The sequence below is a fragment of the Tachyglossus aculeatus genome, chromosome 2, assembly GCF_015852505.1.
Source record: "Tachyglossus aculeatus isolate mTacAcu1 chromosome 2, mTacAcu1.pri, whole genome shotgun sequence".
NCBI classification, from domain to species: Eukaryota; Metazoa; Chordata; class Mammalia; order Monotremata; family Tachyglossidae; genus Tachyglossus; species Tachyglossus aculeatus.
The window spans coordinates 138003561-138025718 of record NC_052067.1 but is presented as its reverse complement, the minus strand read 5'-3'; the positions used below and the strand labels follow the sequence as shown (position 1 = coordinate 138025718).

At 48.8% G+C, this 22158-nt stretch overlaps 1 protein-coding gene across 2 annotated transcripts in view; it reads left to right on the top strand.

Moving 5' to 3' along the window:
* STIM1 (stromal interaction molecule 1) overlaps positions 1-22158 on the top strand; it is a 211122-nt gene that overhangs the window by 152345 nt on the left and 36619 nt on the right. For both annotated transcript variants that reach the window (XM_038766384.1, XM_038766389.1), the window contains exons 4-5: positions 6737-6848; positions 7901-8016. In XM_038766384.1, coding sequence (XP_038622312.1) covers positions 6737-6848; positions 7901-8016 — 228 coding nt within the window. The remainder of the gene's footprint in view (positions 1-6736; positions 6849-7900; positions 8017-22158) is intronic.

Below are 22158 nucleotides of genomic sequence, written 5' to 3'. Positions count from 1 at the left end.
ATCTGCTAATTCTGTTGTCTTGTGCTCTCCTAAGTGCTTAGTACAGTGCTCAGCACATATTAAGTGCTCAATAAATGCCATTGATCAATTGACTTGATCGGAGCCCGATAAAGATTTCCTTGAGTAAAACAATGAAGACTTAGGGGCTTAGTTGGAATTGTGTGGCTTGCCAGTTCACTGGCCGGGTTCACAGAGGGAGATTCTCAGACTATTTCCATCGGCTTGGTCGATGCCATCTAACATTTTGTTTTGTTTTGTTGTCTGCCTCCCCATTTCTAGACTAAGCCCATTGTTGGGTAGCTATTGTCTCTATTTGTTGCTGAATAATACTTTCCAAGTGCTTAGTACAGTGCTCTGCACATACTAAGCGCTCAATAAATATGATTGAATGAATGAATGAATGTATGCTTCTTGCTGGACGAGTTTGTCCTGTCTCCCAGGAGTCAGATCTGAGCTGGGGAAACTGAGTCAGGGCCAACTCAAAGGGCTGCAGCAGGGAGTGGCAGAGACCCTGTTGTCCTGAGTCCTTGGTCTAGAAGTCCCCATTGGTCAAGGAAAATCAGCCTCCAAGCACGAATTTCGGACCATGGGGGAGTTCTTTTTTTTAATGGTATTTGTTAAGCGCTGAATTATGTGCCAGGCACTGTACTATGTGCTGAGGTAGATACAAGCTAATCAGGTTGGAAAAAGTCTAACCTTAACCCTATCCCACATAGGGCCCACAATCTTAGTCGCCATTTTACAGATGAGGTATCCGAGGCCCAGAGACATGAAGTGACTTAACCCACAGTCATACAGCAGACAAGTGGTGAATCCCGAATTAGAACTCAGGTCCTCTGACTCCTAGGCCTGTGCTCTTTCCACTAGGCCATGCTGCTTCCCTTAACAGTTGTGCTTGCTCTGGATAACCTGGAATCCCACAGAGATGGGGATCAGATGGATAATTTCCAAACTTTGTTTTATCCAAGAGCTCCATCCATCGCTGTGACTGAGCCAAACACATCTGGGCTCACCCTGCAGGACCCAGTCAACGTGACCAGCCAGGCTGGGTCGCAGGCAGGGACGGGCCACAGGCACAAGCCCATCACAAGGCCGCAGTTGTGTGGACCGGTTTGAGTTTTATTTCCTTTCATTTCCCTTGCCTCTACCCTTAGGCGCAAGCAGGGAGTGAACTGGAAAGGAGGAGGTAGGAGCTGGAAAATCCTCCTCCCCGAATAATTGGCAGTGTATAGACGATCGTGTGTTGTGTTTTCAGCCCCCTCCTTTTTTTAATGGTATTTGTTAAGTGCTGGCTATGTGTCAAGTACTGTTCGAAGTGCTGAGGTAGATACAAGTTAATCAGGCCAGATACAGTTCCTGTCCCACATGGGGCTCTCAGTCGAGGTAGGACGGAGGACAGGTATGAAATCCCCATTTTACAGTTGAGGAAATTGAGGGACAGAACAGTGAAGTGACTTGCCCAAGGTCACACAGCAGGCAAGTGGTGGAGCTGGGATTAAAACCTAGGTCCTCTAGCTCCCCGGTCTGTGCTCTGTTCACTAGGCCATGCTGTTTCCAGTGCCTCTGTTGAGGCGCTAATCCAGTAAGGGGAAACTGCACTCTTCCTCCAAGAGAACAATGCCGCCTTCAGCTCCAGTGCTTTCGGCCCCCTCCTCCCCCGGGCTTGAGCTGTTTTAACCTGCCTCTCAGAAAGAGCCAGTCTTATTGCTACGTGGCCTTGAGGCAGTTTCTGACGACAGCCCACTCCCAGGCCTGCACAGCCTGCACGGCCTGCCCAGCCCTGGGCTCCTCAGGAGATCCCACACTGAGTCATGCACCACCCTCCTTCAGGAGCCTCCCTCCTACTGTTGCCAAACTTCCGCGCACATTGGCTTCCGTTCACCTTGCCAAAGAGGAGCCCCTCCAGGATGGCCGCCCCCTCTCCCTGGGGCCCTCTGCCATCAACTGCCATCAGACACCCTCAAGAATGCTGCCCGCCCTCCTGCCCACCTCCTGCCTGCCAACAACTAGGGCCCAGGGTTGAGCCGGGAAAGGGGACAGCCCGGCAACCAGTGGGGTTAGATTGATAGAGGAAGTGGCGTCTGCTCCCTAGCTGGCCCATGTGCCTGACTGTGTGTTGGATGAGGCTCAGCTGGTCTTGAGCTGCCCTCTGCTGTGGGCGAAGGCCATTGGACATAGGCACATGCCAAGTCTGGCAGGCAGAAGGGATGCCATTGTGTGTCCCCAGAGGCCTATGAGACAAACAATCAATGATATTTATTGAGTGCTTAGTGGGCACAGGCTTGGTAGACGTGTTCCCTGCCCAGAAGGAGCTAACAGTCTAGAGGGGGAGATAGGCATTAAAGTAAATAAATAAATTACGGATCTGAACATAAGTGCGGGTGCATCTAGCTTTACTTCTATTTATTTTGATGACTTGACACTGTCCACATGTTTTGTTTTGTTGTCTGTCTCCCCCTTCTAGACTGTGAGCCCGTTGTTGGGTAGGGACCGTCTCTATATGTTGCCAACTTGTACTTCCCAGCACTTAGTACAGTGCTCTGGACACAGTAAGCACTCGAAAAATATGAATGAATGAATGAATAAGAGTACAGATTCAAGTATATAGGTGAAGCAGAAGGGGAAGGGAGTAGGGGGAAAGATTGCTTAATTAGGGTAGGAATTTGGAAAAGATGTGATTTTAATAAGGCTTTGAAGGTGAGGAGAGTGGTGATCTGGAGTATATGGACAGAGAGAGAGTTCCAGGCTAGGGGGAAAATGTGGGCGAGGGGTTGGCAGTGAGATAGACAAGATTGAGGCAGGGTAAGTTGCATTAGGGGAGTGAAGTTTGTGGACAGGGCCGTTGTATGGGATTAGTGAAGTAAGACAGGAAGGGGTGAGCTGATCGAGTGCCTTAAAGCCAACAGTAAGGACTTTGCATTTGATGCAGAGGTCCTTGAGCAATCACTGGAGGTTCTTGAGGAGTGGAGAGTTGTGGACCGAATTGCTTTTTAGAAAAATGATCCAGGCAGCAGAAGGAAGTATGGCTGGAGTCAGGAGAGACAGGAGGCAGGGAGGTCAGTGAGGAGGCAGATGCAGTCTCCAGGGTGGGATAGGATAAGTGCTTGGGTCAGCAAAGTAGCAGTTCGGTTGGAGGGGAAAGGGCAGATTCTAGAGATCCTAGAGATGCTGTGCATAGGGGAGTTGAATGAGAGAGATGAGTGGAGGATAATGCCAGTGTTTGGGCTTATGAAATGGTGGTGGTGTCTAAAGTAATGGGAAAGACGAGTAGGACAGGGTTTGGATAGGAAGCTTTGGAATTCCATTTCGAACATGTTAAGTTGGAGTTGTTGGCAGGACATCCGGATAGCGATGTCCTGAAGGCAGGAGGAAATGCCAGACTGCAGAGGAGAGAAGTCAGCATTGGAGAGATAGATTTGGGAATCATCTGCGTAGAGAAAGTAGTTGAAACTGAGTAGTAGGAAGGTTGGGGAGGTGGTCTTCTTTTCATTCTTTCCCCCTCTTGCCCCCAAGATTCAGGTGACTTGAGATGTATAGTTGTGCTGGAGACAGATGCAAACCTTCTAAGTCAAGCCCGGTGGGCAGCAGGGTCATCTGGTCAATAAATACGATTGAATGAATGAATGGTAAATCTATACAGAGAAGATGCCCCAGGTAGTTTGTTCCTGCACCTCAAGGAGGGTGAGATGCCCCAGGCAGTTTGTTCCTGCACCTCAAGGAGGGTGACACCCCAATTCATGTTCAAGTGGCATGAGCACCAGGCTGACTGTGAGAGGGATTATCACTTACTCTTCACACCCAGGCTCTCTACACAGCATAGCCTGATTTCAGAAGAAAAAAGAATCTCGGTGAATAATTTCTTGCCTCAGGGCTTCTGAGCCTCCCAAGCCTCTTCCCCTCTGAGAGAGGGCACTGGTCCCGGCCATCCCTTTGGCTAGGAGACACCTGTATTCAGCCTCTCTCAAGAAGCATAACCAGATCCTTGGTCAGTCAGAGCTCTAAGGGGTGGGCCTGCCCCCCATCTGCCCACCTCCTGCCCATCAGTCTTCTCCAGGTGCAGACTCAAGGTTCCTCAGACACTATAGTGGGAGGACGAGATGAACTTTGTTGCTCTGGGCATCCTGAACAACTAGGTTTCCCAAACCATCCCTCTCCCCTTCTTCCCGTCCCCTCTCTTCCCTCACCAAAAAGACTCTACTCCACCCACCCTACTCCACCCGCCCTGCTCCCGTCCCATCGCCACGGCTCTGCCCAGGCCTGCCCTGTAACTGCCTCTTCCTCTCAGCCTGCCCTTTTGAAACTGTGGGCCACTCCCTTCTCCTTGAAACATTTTCAGGCCTTGGTTTCGCTGACCTAAGACCGACCCGGTTCTCCTTCCTCTCTGACCTCTCCTCCTCCAGTCTGTCGTTAGCTCCTCTTCTGCCTCTCAGCCCCCAGCTATGTGTTCCAAGTCCTCCCCTCTTCTCGCTCTGTTGGTGAGCTCACACGACGTCGGCTTCGTCTTCCACGCCAAAGACTCTCAAGCCTACCTCTTCCTTTCCAGACTGCTCACCTGTCAGTCAGTCGTACTCATTAAGCACTTACTGTACACAGAGCACTGCACTATGCGCTTGATAGAGTACAGTATGACAGACACATTCCCTGCCCACAAGGAGCACCTAATCTACCAACCCACATTTTCCTCCTGCTTCTTGGGCACCTCAAATGGGCATGCTTTCACAACTTCCCTTCTAAATAATAATAATAAGTGTAGTATTTTTTATACACTTACTAAGTGCCAGGCACTAAACTAAGCGCTGGGGTGAATACAAGCAATTCGGGTTGGACACAGTCCCTGTCCCACATGAGGCTCACAGTCTTAATCGTCATTTTACAGATGAGGTAACTGAGGCACAGAGAAGTGAAGTGACTTGCGCAAGGCCACGTAGTAGACACATGGCGGAGCCGGGATTATAACCCACATCTTCTGACTCCCAAGCCTGTGCTCTATGGACTATGCCATGCTGCTTAACCCACTCTCTGCCTAACTTTCCCATCTCTGCCAACAGTACCGCCACCACTCTCCTCGTCCCACAAGCCCATAACCTTGGCGTCACCCCTGTCTCTTGGTAGTACTAATAATATTTATCTAGTGCCCATAGAGTGCGATACACTGTATTAAATGCTTGGGAAGTCCGAAGCACTCATAAGGATCTTACACTCATTTGTGCATCAAGCAGAAACTCCTCTTCTTTCAGGCACTCAATCAGTTCACTCCTTACTTCCTATCCTCCGTCCTCTCCCAACCCAGCAGCAACCCAGCCCGCCCACGTGACTCCTCTAACGCCAACCACCTCTCTGTGCTTCCATCTCTCTCTCACCATTGACCCTTCCCCACTGCTTGGAACTCCCTCCCTGTTCTTATCATTCATCCATTCAATCATTTTTATTGAGCGCTTACTGTATGCAGAGCACTGTACTAAGTGCTTGGGGGAGTACAATACAACAATAAACAGACACATTCCCTGCCCACAGCCAGCTCCAACAGATCACCCTTTCCTTGTCTTCAAAGCCCTTTGAGCAAGTCACAACCTCTCTGGGTCTCAGTTCCCTCATCTGTAAAATGTGGATTAAGACTGTGCGCCCCTGGTGGGACAACCTGATCACCTTGTAACCTTCCCAGCGCTTAGAACAGTGCTTTGCACATAGCACTTAACAAATGCTATCATTAAATACGGCTCGGATCTGTCAGCTGGCAGAGAGCTAGCGAGGGGCTCCTTTCTTGGGACCTACCCCAGGTTAGGTACTCCACCTCCCCGTTCCCTCAGGTAAGAAGCTCCTTCAGGAGGCAGGGAGGGGATAAGAAGAAGCAGAGTGGCCTAGTGGAGAGAGCCCAGGCCTGGAAATCAGAAGCCCTGGATTCTTATGCTGCCACTGGCTTGCAGTATGACCTATACTTCTCTATGCCTCAGTTCCCTCTTCTGCAAAATGGAGATTCAATCCCTGGTCTCTCCTCTTACTTAGACTGTGAGCCTCATATGTGGCCTGATTATCTTTTTCAATAATAATAATTATTATAGTACTTTTTAAGCACTTACTATATGTCAGGCATTGTACTGAGGTTGGGTGGATACAAACAAATCGTGTTGGACACAGTCCTTGCCCCACGTGGGGCTCACAGTCTCCATCCCCATTTTGCAGATGAGGTAACTGAGACCCAGAGAAGTGAAGTGACTTGCCCAAGGTCACACAGCAGATAATGGCAGAGCTGGAATTAGAACCCATGACCTTCTGACTCCCAGGACCATGCTTTATCTATTAAGCCATGCTCCTTCTTGTATCTACCCCAAAGCTTAGTACAGTGCTTGGCACATAGTAAACACCGAACAAGTACCACTATTATTATCGTTATTATTAATAATAATTATTATGATATGATGATAATGGTTCTTATTATTAGATCAGCCATGAGCTCCTGCTGGGTCTGCTGAAACTGGCTGCTGGTGTTGTCCGTGTTCCCCAGCCCACTACCACTGCCCTCTCCCCCTGCTCATCAAGCCTGGGAATCTTCCCCTGGGGAGAGTTACTGAGGTGTGAGCACGATCCAGGAGCAGGGAAAGAGTCCTACCCACCCAAAGATGCAGCTGTCCCTCTACCGCGGAGCGGAGGCGAACCCCCTTTCTGTGCCTCAGGGTGTTGGGAGCGGAAAGCAGAGGGTGTCCCATTAACACAAAGCATTTCCCGCTCCTCCCCACAGTGTACAACTGGACCGTGGATGAGGTGGTACAGTGGCTAATCAGCTACGTGGAACTGCCCCAGTATGAAGAGACCTTCAGGAAGCTGCAGCTGAGCGGACACGCCATGCCCAGGTCAGTTCCGGCGGCTTCCAGCCCTCCCCTTCAGGACAGCTAGGAGGAGGCCACAGAGGCATCGGGGCTCTGGGGTTCGTCTCTAGCTTTGGAATTCGTCTCCCCGCTGCCTGGTGGAGAGGCTGAAACCACTGGATGGTCAGCCAGAAGCTGTCTGGACTGGGAGAATACCACCTCTGCCACTGATCCATTTGCAGACCATGGCCAAATCACCTAAGCCCTTGTGGCCTAATTTCTTCATCTAGGGGATAATAAACCCTGCCCTCTCTACCCTCATTGATGTGAGGAAGGCGAAGCAGCGTGGCTCAGTGGAAAGAGCACGGGCTTTGGAGTCAGAGGTCATGGATTCAAATCTCGGCCCGCCACTTGACAGCTGTGTGACTTTGAGCAAGTCACTTAACTTTTCTGTGCCTCAGTTACCTCATCTATAAAATGGGGATTCAGACTGTGACCCCCCGTGGGACAACCTGATCACCTTGTAACCTCCCCAGCGCTTAGAACAGTGCTTTGCACATAGTAAGCGCTTAATAAATGCCATCAAAAAAAAATCTGGGGCCATAAAAAGGTCTCTAGAAATAGAGGGTGGAGATATTTTCATGTCTTTGTTGTTGGTTAGGGTTACTGCAGGGGGCCATCATTCATTCATTCATTGTATTTATTGAGTGCTTACTGTGTGCACAGCACTGTACGAAGTGCTTGGGAGAGTACAATAAAACAATAAACAATCACATTCCCTGCCCACAACAAGCTTACAGTCTAGACATGGGAGAGACAGACATCAGTACAAATAAATAAAATTACAGATCAGAGACTGAGCCGTGGACATGGTTAGAAGGCCCACAACAGCTCTCAGGCCAATGGTATTGACCATTTCCAATCCGTTGTCCTACCAAAGTGCTTCACCATTGTAATAGAAGGAGGGTAAGGAGCAGGCCCTGCTGGTGACAAACCTTTGTGGTGGACTTGGCTGGCTCCTCGGAAGGCTGACCAAAGCCTAGCTGAGTGGACCCCTCAGTGGCCAGGAACTGACTGGGCACTCTTTCTCCCGGCAGACTAGCAATAACGAACGCCACCATGACGGGTACCATTCTGAAGATGACCGATCGGAGTCACAGACAGAAACTACAGCTGAAGGCCCTGGACACAGTGCTCTTTGGACCGCCGCTCCGTGAGTACCGCCGGGGGACTGTGGGCCAGGGTGACGAGGGGTTTTTCCTGGATACAAGTCCCAGGCTCAGGTTGTCCCAGGCCGTTGCACCCCAGGTCAAGGGTGAGACTGTCTGAGTAGGTCCACACCCACAGGCCAGAGTTAGGGTGGGGCTAGCCGCAGGGCAGAGGGCGATCCCAAATGGCGTCCTGGACCAGCACACAATAGACTGGGTTTGGAAAACTGGGATTTGGACATTGGCCCAACTCCAACTGAAAAAGTGCCTCTGCGGAACCTCTGTCTCCCATCAGTCAACAGGGAGGGGTAGCATGGCTTAGTGTAAAGAGCAGGGGCTTGGGAGTCAGACAGAGGTCACGGGTTCTAATCCCGGTTCTGCCACTTGTCAGCGGTGTGACTTTGAGCAAGTCATTTAACTAATCTGTGCCTTAGCTACCTCATCTGTAAAATGGGGATTAAGACTGTGAGCCCCACCTGGGACAACCTGATAACCTTGTATCTCCCCCAGTGCGTAGAACAGTGCATGGCACATAGTAAGCACTTAACAAATACCATCATTATTATTATTATTATTATTCTCTCTTCAGATGGTGGTGAGGGTGAAGGAGGGAAAGGGTTCATGCCATCAGACAAAAGGGGCTATCCAAGACCGCGGCTCTGCTATGAGCTGCAAGCTGGGGATAGAGCCAGGTGGGAGAACCATCCACCCAGTAGCTCCCTGGACCTGAATGCCCGCGGCCATCCCATTCACCACCTCTGGTGGCCAGGGGGTGGGGGCGGGAAGGACTTTGTCCTGTAACCCTGGGTCCACGGACTGAAGGGCCTCAGTTTGGTTGCATGTGGGCTTTCCCCACTCTGCCTAAGCAGAAGCAGCGCTCATCTCAGGACTCCTACTGCTCGGCACCTCCCCTACCATGCCAACCGCCTGTCACCTCTTCCACTTTATATCCTCCAGTATTTCCCTTCTAGCCCTCCCTGTGCCCTCTGCCCTTCTCGGGCTGGCCTGAGGGCACAGCTAACCAATACCCGCCTGGAGCATCAAACTGAACTGGGTGCTGTGAATGGGCTGGGGTCCAGCCTGGCCCAGCCCACAGTGAGCTTGGATTATCCCAGGGGAGACCAGATAAATCTGTTCATCCATTCTGCCCCAACCTCTGTTTGTACTTCACATTTCAGGAGATCTCTGTAGAGTAGGCTAATAGGGTGGATGGGGGAAGGTGAAGGGGAGATTTGGGGGATAATAATGATTATTTGGGTACTTCAGTTCTTACTATGCGCCAAACACTTTAAGTACAATAAAGTCAAATTGTGCACAGGTCCCATATGTGGGACAGGGACTGTGTTCAACCTGATAAACTTGTATCTACCCCAGCGCTTAGAACAGTGCTTGACACATAGTAAGCAGTAACAAATGCTATAAAAAAAGAAGAAAAGGAAAAGAGAAGTCCTGGCCTCCAGGATGGAGACAGCCTGCTGAATAGAGGAGGAGTGTGGCCTAGTGGATAGAGCCTGGGCCTGGAGTCAGAAGAACCTGGGTTCCAATTCCTGCTTTGCCACTTGCCTGCTCTGTGACCTTAGACAAGTCACTTCACTTCTCTCTGCTTCAATTCCCTCCCCAGTACACTGTGAGATCCATGTGGGACGGGGACTGTGGCTGACCTAATTATCTTTTGTCTATCCCAGGGCTTAATACAGTACTTGGCACACAGTGTCACAATTATTATTAATGTCACAATTATTATTAATCATTTTAAAATTGTATTTGTTAAGTATTTACTATGTGTCATGCACTGTTCCAAGGGCTGGGGTAGATACAAGTAAATGAGGTCAGACAGTCCCTGTCCCTCATGGAGCTCACAGTCCAAGTAGGAGTGAGAACAGGTACTGATTCCCCAATTTACAGTTGAGGAAACTGAGGCTCAGAGAAGCTAATGACTTGTACAGTGTCACACTACAGTCAAGTGGTAGAGCTGGGATTAGAACCCAGATTGCCTGACTATTATTGTTATTATCAGCATTATCATTACTATTAATAAAAGCTTGTCTGTCTGATTTCAGCTGAATGTGGAGAAGCCAGGCCCCAGATCGTGCCCTGCCCATGTTTTTTTAAGTGGTATTTGCTAAGCACTTATGTGCTAAGCACTGTATGAACCACTGTGTATACAAGCTAATTCGGTATGACACAGACCATGTCCCACCTGGGGCTCACAGTCTTCATTCCCATTTTACAGATGAAGTAACTGAGGCACAGAGAAGTGAAATGACTTGCCCGAGGTCACACAGCAGAAAAGTGGTGGAACTGGTATTAGAATGCAGGCCATTCCCAGAGACTTCCTGTCTCAATAATAATAATAATAATAATGGCATTTATTAAGTGCTTACTATGTGCAAGCACTGTTCTAAGCTCTGGGGAGGTTACAAGGTGATAAGGTTGTCCCACGGGGGGCTCACAGTCTTAATCCCCATTTTATAGTTGAGGTAACTGAGGCACAGAGAAGTGAAGTGACTTGCCCAAAGTCACACAGCTGACAATTGGTGGAGCTGGGATTTGAACCCATGACCTCTGACTCCAAAGCCCGGGCTCTTTCCACTGAGCCATGTTGCTTCCCATCTGGCTCCATCCCATCTGGCTAAAACCTTCTGGATATGTAAGTTGGCCAGATGCAAAATACCTCAACGTGTTAGAGCAGAATAGCCTTGGGCAGGTGCCTGGCCCTCTCTTCTGGCTCCATGGGTTTCCAAGAAGCCAAGATTTGATCTTTTCGGGGAACTTCTCTGTTCATCACAGAACGTGAGGAGCTGCCCTGCACTCCCTCTGCCTCTGAGACAGGCAGCCTGCTGAGGGGCAGGAATGCTGTGGGGCAGGCCCCCCGATAGTGTGGACTAGATTAGACTCCCCACTTCACCCTACACTCCAAATATTGTCACTTGGGTGAACTGTATTTCGATTACCCGTACCTGCCCCAACAGCAGTTTCCCATTGGGCCCAGTCCCAGGGCCCTCCCATCTCCTCCCTTCCCCGCCAGAAGTCACAGAGTTGTTTCTGCCCCGATCATAGCCGCTAGCAGCAACCTCAAACGCCCCTGGGGTTTGGGGCTGAGCAGTCGCCTAGGTCGTCCCGAGGTTTGACGTGGTTGGGCCTTTATCTTCTCTGATTCTGTGAGGAAATTTTGCCTCTAGGGGCAAGTATTTGTTAAGTATTGCCTTTAATTCCCTAAGATGAAGGGAAAGGCAATGAAGGCAACCTTACCTTATGTATATACCACGCTTTTTCTTCTCAGGGTCTTTATATCAGTGCTCTCATTTGTCCTCGCTCCACCCTATGAGACCAGTTTTCCCCATTTACAAATGGGGAGACTGAGTCAATCAATCAGTGGGCATCTTGGAAAGAACACAGGCCTCAGAGTCAGAAGATATAATAATAATAATAATAATAATGATGATGGTATTTGGTAAGTGCTTACTATGTGCAAAGCACTGTTCTAAGTGCTGGGGTGGATACACGGTAATCAGGTTGTCCCATGTGGGACTCATAGTCTTAATCCCCATTTTACAAGTGAGGTAACTAAGGCACAGAGAAGTGAAGTGACTTGCCCAATGTCACACAGCTGACAAGTGGCAGAGCCGGGATTAGGACCCATGGCCTCTGACTCCCAAGCCCGTGCTCTTTCCATTGAGATATGGGTTCTCATCCCGCCTGCACCACTTGTCTGCTATGTGACCTTGGGCAAGTCACTTCACTTCTCTGTGCCTCAGTTTCCTCATCTGCAAAATGTGGATTCAATACCTGTTCTCCCTCCTACTTAGACTGTGTTCCCCATATGGGACCTGTTGATCTCGTATCTACCCTAGCACTTAGTACAGTGCTTGGCATATAGTAAGCGCTTAACAAATATAACAATTATTTTTATCAGTCACATTAATTGAGTGCTTACTGTGTGCAGATCTCTGTACTAAGCTCTTGGGAGAGTACAGCATAACAGTTGGTTAGACCATATTCCTAAAAGAATAAATGAGTGGTAGCAGTACTAAGACTAGAACCCACATTTCCTGTCCATTGATCCAGATTAATAGTTCTAGTATTTGTGAAGCACTTACTATGTGCTTAACATGTAGTTCTTCTAGACTATAAGGTTGTTATTAATAATAATAATTGTGGCATTAAGCACTTACTATGTAAAACTGGGGTAGATTCATTCATTCATTCGTATTTATTGAGTGCTTACTGTGTGCAGTCAGTACAGTTTGGCAACAGATAGAGACGGTCCCTACCCAACAGTGGGCTCACAGTCTAGAAGGGGGAAACAGACAACAAAACAAAACAAGTAGACAGGTGTCAATACCATTTATTATTTATTTATTTTACTTGTACATATCTATACTATTTATTTTATTTTGTTAGTATGTTTGGTTTTGTTCTCTGTCTCCCCCTTTTAGACTGTGAGCCCACTGTTGGGTAGGGACTGTCTCTATATGTTGCCAATTTGTATTTCCCAAGCGCTTAGTACAGTGCTCTGCACATAGTAAGCGCTCAATAAATACGATTGATGAATACCAGCAGAGTAGGTACATAGAATTATAGATATATACACATCATTAATAAAATAGAGTAATAAATACGTACAAATATACACAAGTGCTGTGGGGAGGGGAAGGAGGTAGGGCAGAGGGAGAGAGTGGGGGTGATGGGGAGGGGAGGAGGAGCAAAGGAAAAGGGGGGGCTCAGTCTGGGAAGGCCTCCTGGAGGAGGTGAGCTCTCAGTAGGATTTTGAAGGGAGGAAGAGAGCTAGTTTGGCGGATATGTGGGGTTAGGGCATTCCCAGCCTGGGGTAGGATGTGGGCCAGTGGTTGATGGCGGGACAGGCGAGAACAAGGCACAGTGAGGAGGTTAGCAGCAGAGGAGCAGAGTGTGCAGGCTGGGCTGGAGAAGGAGAGAAGGGAGGTGAGGTTGGGGGCGGCGAGGTGATGGAGAGCTTTGAAGTCAATAGTGAGGAGTTTTTGCTTCATGCAAAGGTTGATAGGCAACCACTAGAGATTTTTGAGGAGGGGGGTGATGTGCCCAGAGGGTTTCTGTAGAAAGATAATCCAGGCAGCAGTGTGAAGTGTAGACTGAAGTGGGGAGAGACAGGAGAATGGGAGATCAGAAAGGAGGCTGATGCAGTAATCCAGTCGAGATAGGATGAGAGATTGTACCAACAAGGTAGCAGTTTGGATGGAGAGGAAAGGGCTGATCTTGGCGATGTTGTGAAGGTGAGAGTGGCAGGTTTTGGTGACGGATTGGATGTGTGGGGTGAATGAGGGAGCCGAGTCAAGGATGACACCAAGGTTGTGGGCTTGTGAGACGGGAAGGATGGTAGCGCTGTCCACAGTGAAGGGAAAGTCAGGGAGAGGACAGGGTTTGGGAGGGAAGATAAGGAGCTCAGTCTTGGACATGTTGAGCTTTAGGTGGCGGGCAGACATCCAGGTGGAGATGTCCTGAAGGCAGGAGAAGATACGAGCCTGGAGGGAGGGAGAGAGAACAGGGTAGATAGAAGCAGGGAATGTGTCCACCAACTCTATTATATTGTACTCTCCCAAACACTTAGTGCAGTGCTCTGCACACATTAAGCTTGTACTTTCCAAGCGCTTAGTATAGTGCTCTGCACACAGTAAGCCCTCAGTAAATATGATTGAATGAATGAATGAATTAAGCACTCAATATAGACCATTAATCAACTGTAAGCACTCAGCAAAAACCATCAATCAAAAAGGCTTGAGTTCTGACCTGGTATTGGGTGCTGACTCGTTGATTTGCATGCGCGTTGTGTGAACTGTGTGGCTTGGAATCGTCAAGCCAGCTCATATGTTCCTGACTGCCCCCCTCAGGTCCTTGGCCCAGACCTTTCTACCTCAATCAGTCAATCAAGCAGATTTATTGAGCACTTTCATAAATCACAGAAGATAGGATCTCTGCTGACAAGAAGATTACAACCTCAAGGGGGAGACCACTATAAAATCATTTGCAAGTGGGAGGAAGACGGATCTAAGAGCCTAGTGTGTTGTCAGGAGAGGGTCTCGATGTTGAGGGTGTTGAGGAACTGCATTAGGGAAGGAAAAACGTGACGCAGCGTGACCTAGTGGATAGAGCATGAACTTGGGCATCAGAAGGACCTGGGTTCTAATCCCAGCTCTGACACTTGTCTTCTGTGTGAGCGTGGGCAAGACACTTCATTTCTCTGGCCTCAGTTAGCTCATCTGGAAAATGGGGATTAAGGCTGTGAGCCCTGTTTGGGACAGGGACTGTGTCCAACCAAATAATAATAATAATAATCATGGTTTTTCTGAAGTGCTTACTATGTGCCAAGCACTGTTCTAAGCGCTGGGGTACATACAAGGTAATCAGGTTGTCCCACGTGGGGCTCGCAGTCTTAATCCCCATTTTACAGATGAGGTAACTGAGGCACAGAGAAGTTAAGTGAGTTGCCCAAAGTCATACAGCGGACAAGTGGCAGAGCTGGGATTTGAACCCACGACCTCTGACTACTAAGCCCATGCTCTTTCCACTAAGCCACACTGCTTCTCTGTATCTACCCCAGTGCTTAGTCCAGTGCCTGGCACACAGTAAGTGCTGCACAAATACCATTTAAAAAAAGATTGGAGTATATAGGCTGATTGAACTCCACTGCTTGTAGGGTTTGGGTCTGGTGGAGAGGGGAAGATGGCTAAGTCAGTATTTTCAGGGGACTTTGAGATCCAGCACCTGGCCTGATGGGAAGTGTTTTTATATTTTTCCAGCGAAACTTGCTAATTACAAGTCTTTAAGAGACCATCTGGAGTTTAAGGAAAAAACAGGAAATCTCTTTTGTTAACCAGTGGCATCCTCCCGTGGGCTCTTGACAAACGATGACCTGAATCCTGGTCTCGGGCTCCTCCCTGGAGGCTGTTACTGCTCTCAGACCCGGGGAAGGTGTGTGTGGAGTCTTCCCCCTACAGCAGGGAGCCAGAAGACTCCGGCAGCTCCCAAGCCTCCTTCCAGTAGCCTGCACCCTGATCTGCCTTTCTCAACCCAGAGGGCTTCTTGGGTTAGAAGTGAGCACAGAGACCAGTCTCCCTGTGCCCGGGGTTTCTACTGCCACCTTATAGGAGTTTTGGGGGACCCAGACCCCTCTGCTTAAGTGAGCCTCATCAGGTCAGGCCTCTCCCAATCCTTGGGCCTTCCGGCCTGTTTGACTGCTAGACGTAGAAGCAGAGTGCCCATGTAGAGAGTGTTCATGGGATTCCGGTCCCCTCTCGGTCCCGGGCCTGGGAAACTGCTGGCAGGACCCAGCCAAATCAGAGGGCATGTCCTGGGATTGCCAAGGCAATGCCAGCCTCCGCCCTTACCAAGCCGAATCTTCAGAATGGATGGGGCAGTGCTGTTTCCTCTGGGAAAGTTGCTCTCTGGACGTTTTGGTTGTGTTAAGTTACCTTTTCGTTTGAATTTTCTGCTCTTGCAGTGATCAGGTTAGTGGGTGGGGCAGCCTGAGAGACTCGGGTAGAATTAGGACGGAAGGAAAGCAGGGTGGAACAGACGTAGATAAATAGATCACGGACCTGGGAGTTAGAAGGATCTGGGTCCTCATCCCGGCTCCACCACTTGTCTCATGTGTGACCTTGGGCAAGTTGCTTAACTTTGCTGAGCCTCAGTTACCGTATCTGTAAAATGGGGATTAAGACTGTGAGCCCCATGTGGAACAAGGACCGTGTCCAACCTGATTAGCTTGTATCTACTCCAGTGTGTAGTGCAAGGCTTGACACATAGTAAGGGCTTAACAAATACCATAAAAAACCAAAATTAATCAATGTCATTTATTGAGTGCTTACTGTGCACAGAGCACGGCACTAAGCTCTTGGGAGAGTACAATACAATGGAGTTGGTAAATAGGTTCCCTGCCTACAGGGAGCTTACGTTCTAGAGGGGGAGAAAGACATTAATATAAATAAATAAATAAATAGTGAATATATATGCACAATTGCTGTGGCACGAATATAAAGTGCTTTAAGGGGACAGAGGGAGATGGAGTCTAGGAAAAGAGGGCTTATTCAGGGAAGGCCTCATGGAAAAGATTTGACCTTGATAAGTCTTTGAATATGGGCCGAGAGGTGCTTTGGCCTATATGGACGGGGAAGGAGTTCTGACCCAGAGGGAGGACATGGGGCAGGGGTTGGTAGTGAGATAGAGAAGATTGAATCACAGTGAGCAATCCAGCACTAGAGTGGCAAAGTGTGCGGACTGGGCCATAGCAGGAAATTCTAGACTGTGAGCCCGTTGTTGGGTAGGGACTGTCTCTATATGTTGCCAACTTGTACTTCCCAAGCGCTTAGTACAGTGCTCCGCACACAGTAAGTGCTCAATAAATAAGATTGAATGAATGAAAAGGAAATCAGTAAGGTAAGGTAGTTGGGGGGAAACTGATTGAGTGCTTTAAAGCTGATTGTCAGGGGTTTCTGTTTGATGCGGAGGTGGATGGGCAACCACTGGAGGTTCTTGAGGAGTGAGAAGGTGTGGACTGAGTGGACTGAGTGTTTTTTTGAGAAAAATGATCCAGGCAGCAGAGTGAAGTATGACCCAGAGTTGGGAGAAACAGGAGGCAGGGATGTCAGTGAGGAGGCTACTGCAGTAATCAAGACAGAATATGATAAGTGCTTGGATCAGCATTGTAGCAGTTTGGGTAGAGAGGAAAGGGCAGATTTTTACCAAAACCTGGAGAACTGACAGGATTTGGTGACAGATTGAATATGTGGGTTGAATAAGAGAGATGAGTTGAGGATAATGCCAAGGTTTTGGGCTTGTGAGACAGGGTGGATGGGGGTGCTTTCTACAGTGATGGGAAAATCAGGGTGAGGTCAGGGTTTGGGTGGGAAGATGAGGAGTTCTGTTTTGAACATACTAAGTTTGAGGTGCCAGTGAGACGTCCAAGTACAGATGTCCTGAAGGCAGGAAGAAATAGGAGACTGCGGAGAAGGATAAAGATCCGAGCTGGAAATGTAGATTTGGAAATCATCCCCAAAAAGACTGTAGTTGAAGCCATGGGATCCAATCAGTTCTGCAAGGAGTGAGTATAGATGGAGAATAGAAGGGACCCAGAACTGAGCTTTGAGAGACCCTCACTGTCAGAGGGTGGGAAGAAGAAGAGCCTGCAAAAGAGACTGAGAAGGAACAGTCAGAGAAATAGGAGGAGAACCACAAGGGGACAGTTTCAGTGAAGCCATGGTTGGATATTTCCAGGAGAAGGCAGGGGTCCACAGTGTCTCAGGGAGCTGAGAGGTCTAGGAGGCTGTCGAATTTGGAAAGAAAAAAGCCACTGATGATCTTAGAGATGGAAGTTTCTGTGGAGTGAAGGGGACGGAAACCAGATCAAAGGGGATCAAGGGGAGAATTGGAGAGGAAGTGGAGACAGCCGGTGTAGACAACACTCTCAAGGAGTATGGAGAGGAATGGTAGGAGGGAGATGGGGTGATAACTGGAGACTGTGAGCCTGTTGTTTGGTAGGGACAGCCTCTATATGTTGCCGATTTGTACTTCCCAAGCGCTTAGTACAGTGCTCTGCACACAGTAAATGCTCAGTAAATGATTGAATGAATTAAATGAATGAGGGAGCTGTGGGGTCAAGGGAGGTGCTTTTTAGAATAGAGGAGACATGAACATGTTTGAAAGCAGTGGGGAAGAAGCTACTGGAAAGTGAATGGTTAAAAATGAATAGCCAGAACAGACTCGTTTCCCAGAAGCCAGTGTCCCCAACTATGACAAGGTGGGCAGGTTGGATTTAGGGTTCCAGGGCATGAAAGGGTCAGAAAGCTTTTCAGAGCCAAGCTGGAGGGCATTGCTCAGTGCCCATGTCTGACTGGCCCCAGGGGGAATCAGTGAAAATTGATATTTGCAGTGAAGCCTGTGGTTCCCAACCCGACGTGCCCGATGGAGCCCCAAGGGTTCGGGGCTGTTCTGGGAGAACCCAGAATAATAATAATAATAATAATTTTGATATTTGTTAAGCGCTTACTACTTTTCTAAGCTCTGGGGAGGATACAAGGTGATCGGGTTGTCCCATGTGGGGCTCACCATCTTAATCCCCATTTTACAGATGAGGTAACTGAGGCCCAGAGAAGTTAAGTGACTTGCCCAAAGTCACACAGCTGACAAGCGGCAGAGACGGGATTTGAACCCATGACCTCTGACTCCCAAGCCCGTGCTCTTTCCACTGAACCACGCTGCTTCTCAAAAACTGAGCAGAAGATACACTTGAGTTGGGCCCAGGAATCTAGGCTCCCTCCAGAGCTGAAAACCAAGTAATTGGAACCGAATTGTAAACCCTGCAAACCTAAATGCCCACTGTTGGGTAGGGACTGTCTCTATATGTTGCCAACTTGTACTTCCCAAGCGCTTAGTACAGTGCTCTGCACACAGTAAGCGCTCGATAAATGCGATTGATGATGATGATAAATGGATATTAATTACAGGTGGGGAGCCACCGTATGACTTGTGAATGCAGGGAGACAACAGGAGCCTCCTGGGGGCCAGGGTGGGCCATGGAGGCCGGGGGTCGGAGAGCCACACAGAGAGTCAGACAGCCACAGAGGAGCCGGAGTGATTTCACTGGCTGCCCGGGGCAAGATGGGTCTGCTCCTGTCGTCTCCCTGAGAGGAGCAGGGAAAGCTGGAGAGGGAGTTGGTGTGAAGCCAAGGGAAAAGTTGCACACCAGCCCTGGAGCACGCAGGGTGTGGGGAGAGAAGGAATCAGCTGTCTCAACCTGCACCATTTGAGGTCTCACGACAGCAAGAGCACCCGGAGTTTCCTGAGTGGGCTGAGGCCTGGTCCCCAGCGGTTCTGGCATGGCAGGCACCCTGCCTGACATGGAAGGGAAGAAGGGGAAAGCGGGGTTAAGTGACTGTTACGTTGCTGCTGCTATGGCGAGGGGTCTCTGAAGGGTCCTCCTTACTAGCCCTGTGAGGAGGAGGAGCCCGTTGTTAGGTAGGGACCATCTCTATATGTTGCCAACTTGTACTTCCCAAGTGCTTAGTACAGTTCTCTGCACACAGGAAGCGCTCAATAAATACGATTGAATGAATGAATGAATCTGCCCCAGTCAGAATGGAGTGTACTGCACCCAGTCTACCACAGAAACTGGAGAGGGATCAGGAGGGAGGAAACGGGCCAAGGGCAGAGGTCAGTCTGCCCAAAACAAACCCAAAACAACAATCCTGCTTAATGGTATTTTTTAAGTGCTTATTATGTGGCAGGCGCTGGGGTAGGTGCATGCTAATTAGGTTGGATGCAGTCCATGTCCCACATGGGGCTCACGTTTTACAGAGGAGGTAACTGAGGCCCCGAAAAGTGACTTGCTCGAGATCGCACAGCACACACGGGGCGGAGCTGGAATTAGAACCCAGGTCCTCTGACTCGCAGGCCCATGCTCTATCTGCTGGGCCACACTGCTTTGGCCACAGGGCCGGGGATCAGGGCTTGTATGGGGAGGGAGGTGGGGAATTGGGTTTAACTTGCTAGTCACACCTGGTCCTGTGAGGATGTGGGGCAATATCTATATTGCAGAGCTTCTTCAAGCAGGGAGCAGTAATGAACTAAAGAGAACTAGTCCAGACCTGGCTGGGCAAACCATAGTTTTTTCCAGAAGCAGTATGGCTTAGTGGAAAGAGCCAGGGCTTGGGAGTCAGAGGCTGTGGGTTCTAATCCCGGCTCTGCCACTTATCAGCTGTGTGACTTTGGGCAAGTCACTTCAGTTCTCTGTGCCTCATTTACCTCATCTGTAAAATGGGGATGAAGACTGAGCCCCACGTGGGACAACTTGATTACCTTGTATCTACCCCAGCGCTTAGAACAGTGCTTGGCACATAGTAAACGCTTAACAAATACCATCATTATTATTATTGTTATTATTAGGACAGTACAGTAGAGCAGCAGAGTGGCCTGTTGGAAAGAATTCAGCCCTGTGAGTCGGGAGACTTGGGTTCTAATTCCAACTCTGTCACTTGCCTGCTGTTGGCAACTTAACCACTCTGGGCCTCAGGTTCCTCATCTGTAAAGTAGGGATTCAGTGTCTGCTGTCCCTCCCTGCTTAGACTCTGAGCCCCATGTGGTGCTGGGTCTGATCTGATTGTATTGTATTGAGAGAAGCACACAATTGCCAGCTGTGTGACTTTGGGCAAGTCACTTAACTTCTCTGTGCCTCAGTTACCTCATCTGTAAAATGGGGAAGAAGACTGTGAGCCCCCCGTGGGACAACCTGATCACCTTGTAACATCCCCAGCCCTTAGAACAGTGCTTTGCACATAGCAAGCGCTTAATAAATGCTATCGTTATTATTATTATTATTAACCCCGAAATGCTGACTCAGCACATGAAGGACTTTCAGATCGGATGTCACTTCCCCCCAAATTCCCTTCCTCTTAAATAATAGCCAGTTAACTGGTCTGGGCCCCCAAAAATGGGGGAATGAATGGCCAAACAGACAAGAGGATATCTACATCTCAGTGCTCAATTACCAGTCACCCCAAACAGGTTGGGGCCATTTCCCAGCATGTGCTCCTGCCTGTTTCTGGGATTACTGTTATTATGGTATTTGTTAAGTACTTATTGTGTGTCATGCCCTGTTCTAAGCACTGGGAAAGATACAAGTTTGTCAGCTTGGATACAGTCCCCGTCCCCCACATAGGGCTCACAGTCCAAGGCAGAGGGAGAACAGGCACTGAATCTCCATTTTACAGTTGAAGAAACTAAGGCACAGGGAAGTTAAGTGATTTGCCCAAGGTCACAGAGCATTCAGTGGTCAGAGCCGGGAATAGGACTCAGGTTCTCTGACTGCCAGGCCAGTGCTCTTTTCATTAGGCCATGCTGCTTCTCTGGAGCCCTTTTCTTTACACATATTTTTTGAAAAGGTAAGCCATGATCAGAAACTGACAGTTGTTTCCATGTTTCTAATTGAAATCCGTCAATGGTGTTTGAGTGCTTACCGTGTGTAGTGCCCTGTGCTAAGCATGTGGGAGAGTAAAATATAATGGAGCTGGTAGACATGTTCCCTGCCCTCAAGGAGTTTACAGTCTAGAGGAAATTGAAACTAATAATAATACAACAATCAATCAATCAATCAATCGTATTTATTGAGCGCTTACTATGTGCAGAGTACTGTACTAAGCACTTGGGAAGTACAAATTGGCAACACATAGAGACAGTCCCTACCCAACAGTGGGCTCACAGTCTAAAAGGGGGAGACAGAGAACAGAACCAAACATACCAACAAAATAAAATAAATAGGATAGAAATGTACAAGTAAAATAAATAAATAAATAAATAAATAAATAGAGTAATAAATATGTACAACCATATATACATATATACAGGAGCTGTGGGGAAGGGAAGAAGGTAAGATGGGGGGATGGAGAGGGGGACGAGGGGGAGAGGAAGGAAGGGTAATAACAGTAATAAGTGCTTAGTACAGTGCTCTGCACACAGTAAGCCCTCAATAAATATGATTGAATTGAATGAATGAATCTGCTCTGCATACAGTAAACGCTCAATAAATATGATTGAATTGAATGATTGAATCATAATAATAGTAGTATTTAAATGCTTACTATGTGCCAAACACTGTACTGAGCATTAGGGCAGATACAAGATAATCAGATCCCACCTGGGGCTCACAGTCTAAGTAGGAGGGAGAGCAAGTACTGAATCCCCAGTTTGCAGATGAAGGAATTGACGCACAGAGAAATTTAGTGATTTGCTCAAGGTCGCGCAGCAAGTAAGTGGCGGAGCCAGGATTAGAATCCAGGTCCCCTGACTCCGAGGCCCTTGGTCCTTCCACTAGCCATGCTGCTTCTCCTAATTTGAATGTGCAACAGTAATATTGGTCCAAGTCTGTCCTGTGGGGAAACATCCAGTTCAGGGGAGCTGTCTTGTGCGAGGTGTGGGAGGAGCTGATTTCATTTCACTGCCTTTCCCTGTGTGCTCTTGGCTCCTGCAGCACAGTTTGTTGGGCTGGTAGGGCCAGGAGCCAAATGGCAGGCTTGGCCCCTCTCTCCCGACAACAGTCCTCCCGGCCTTTGGGCTTGAGTGGGGCCGGGCTGCCCCTGGAGAGGCCTGGGCCATCAACTCTGCCTAATGCAGGGTCTGAG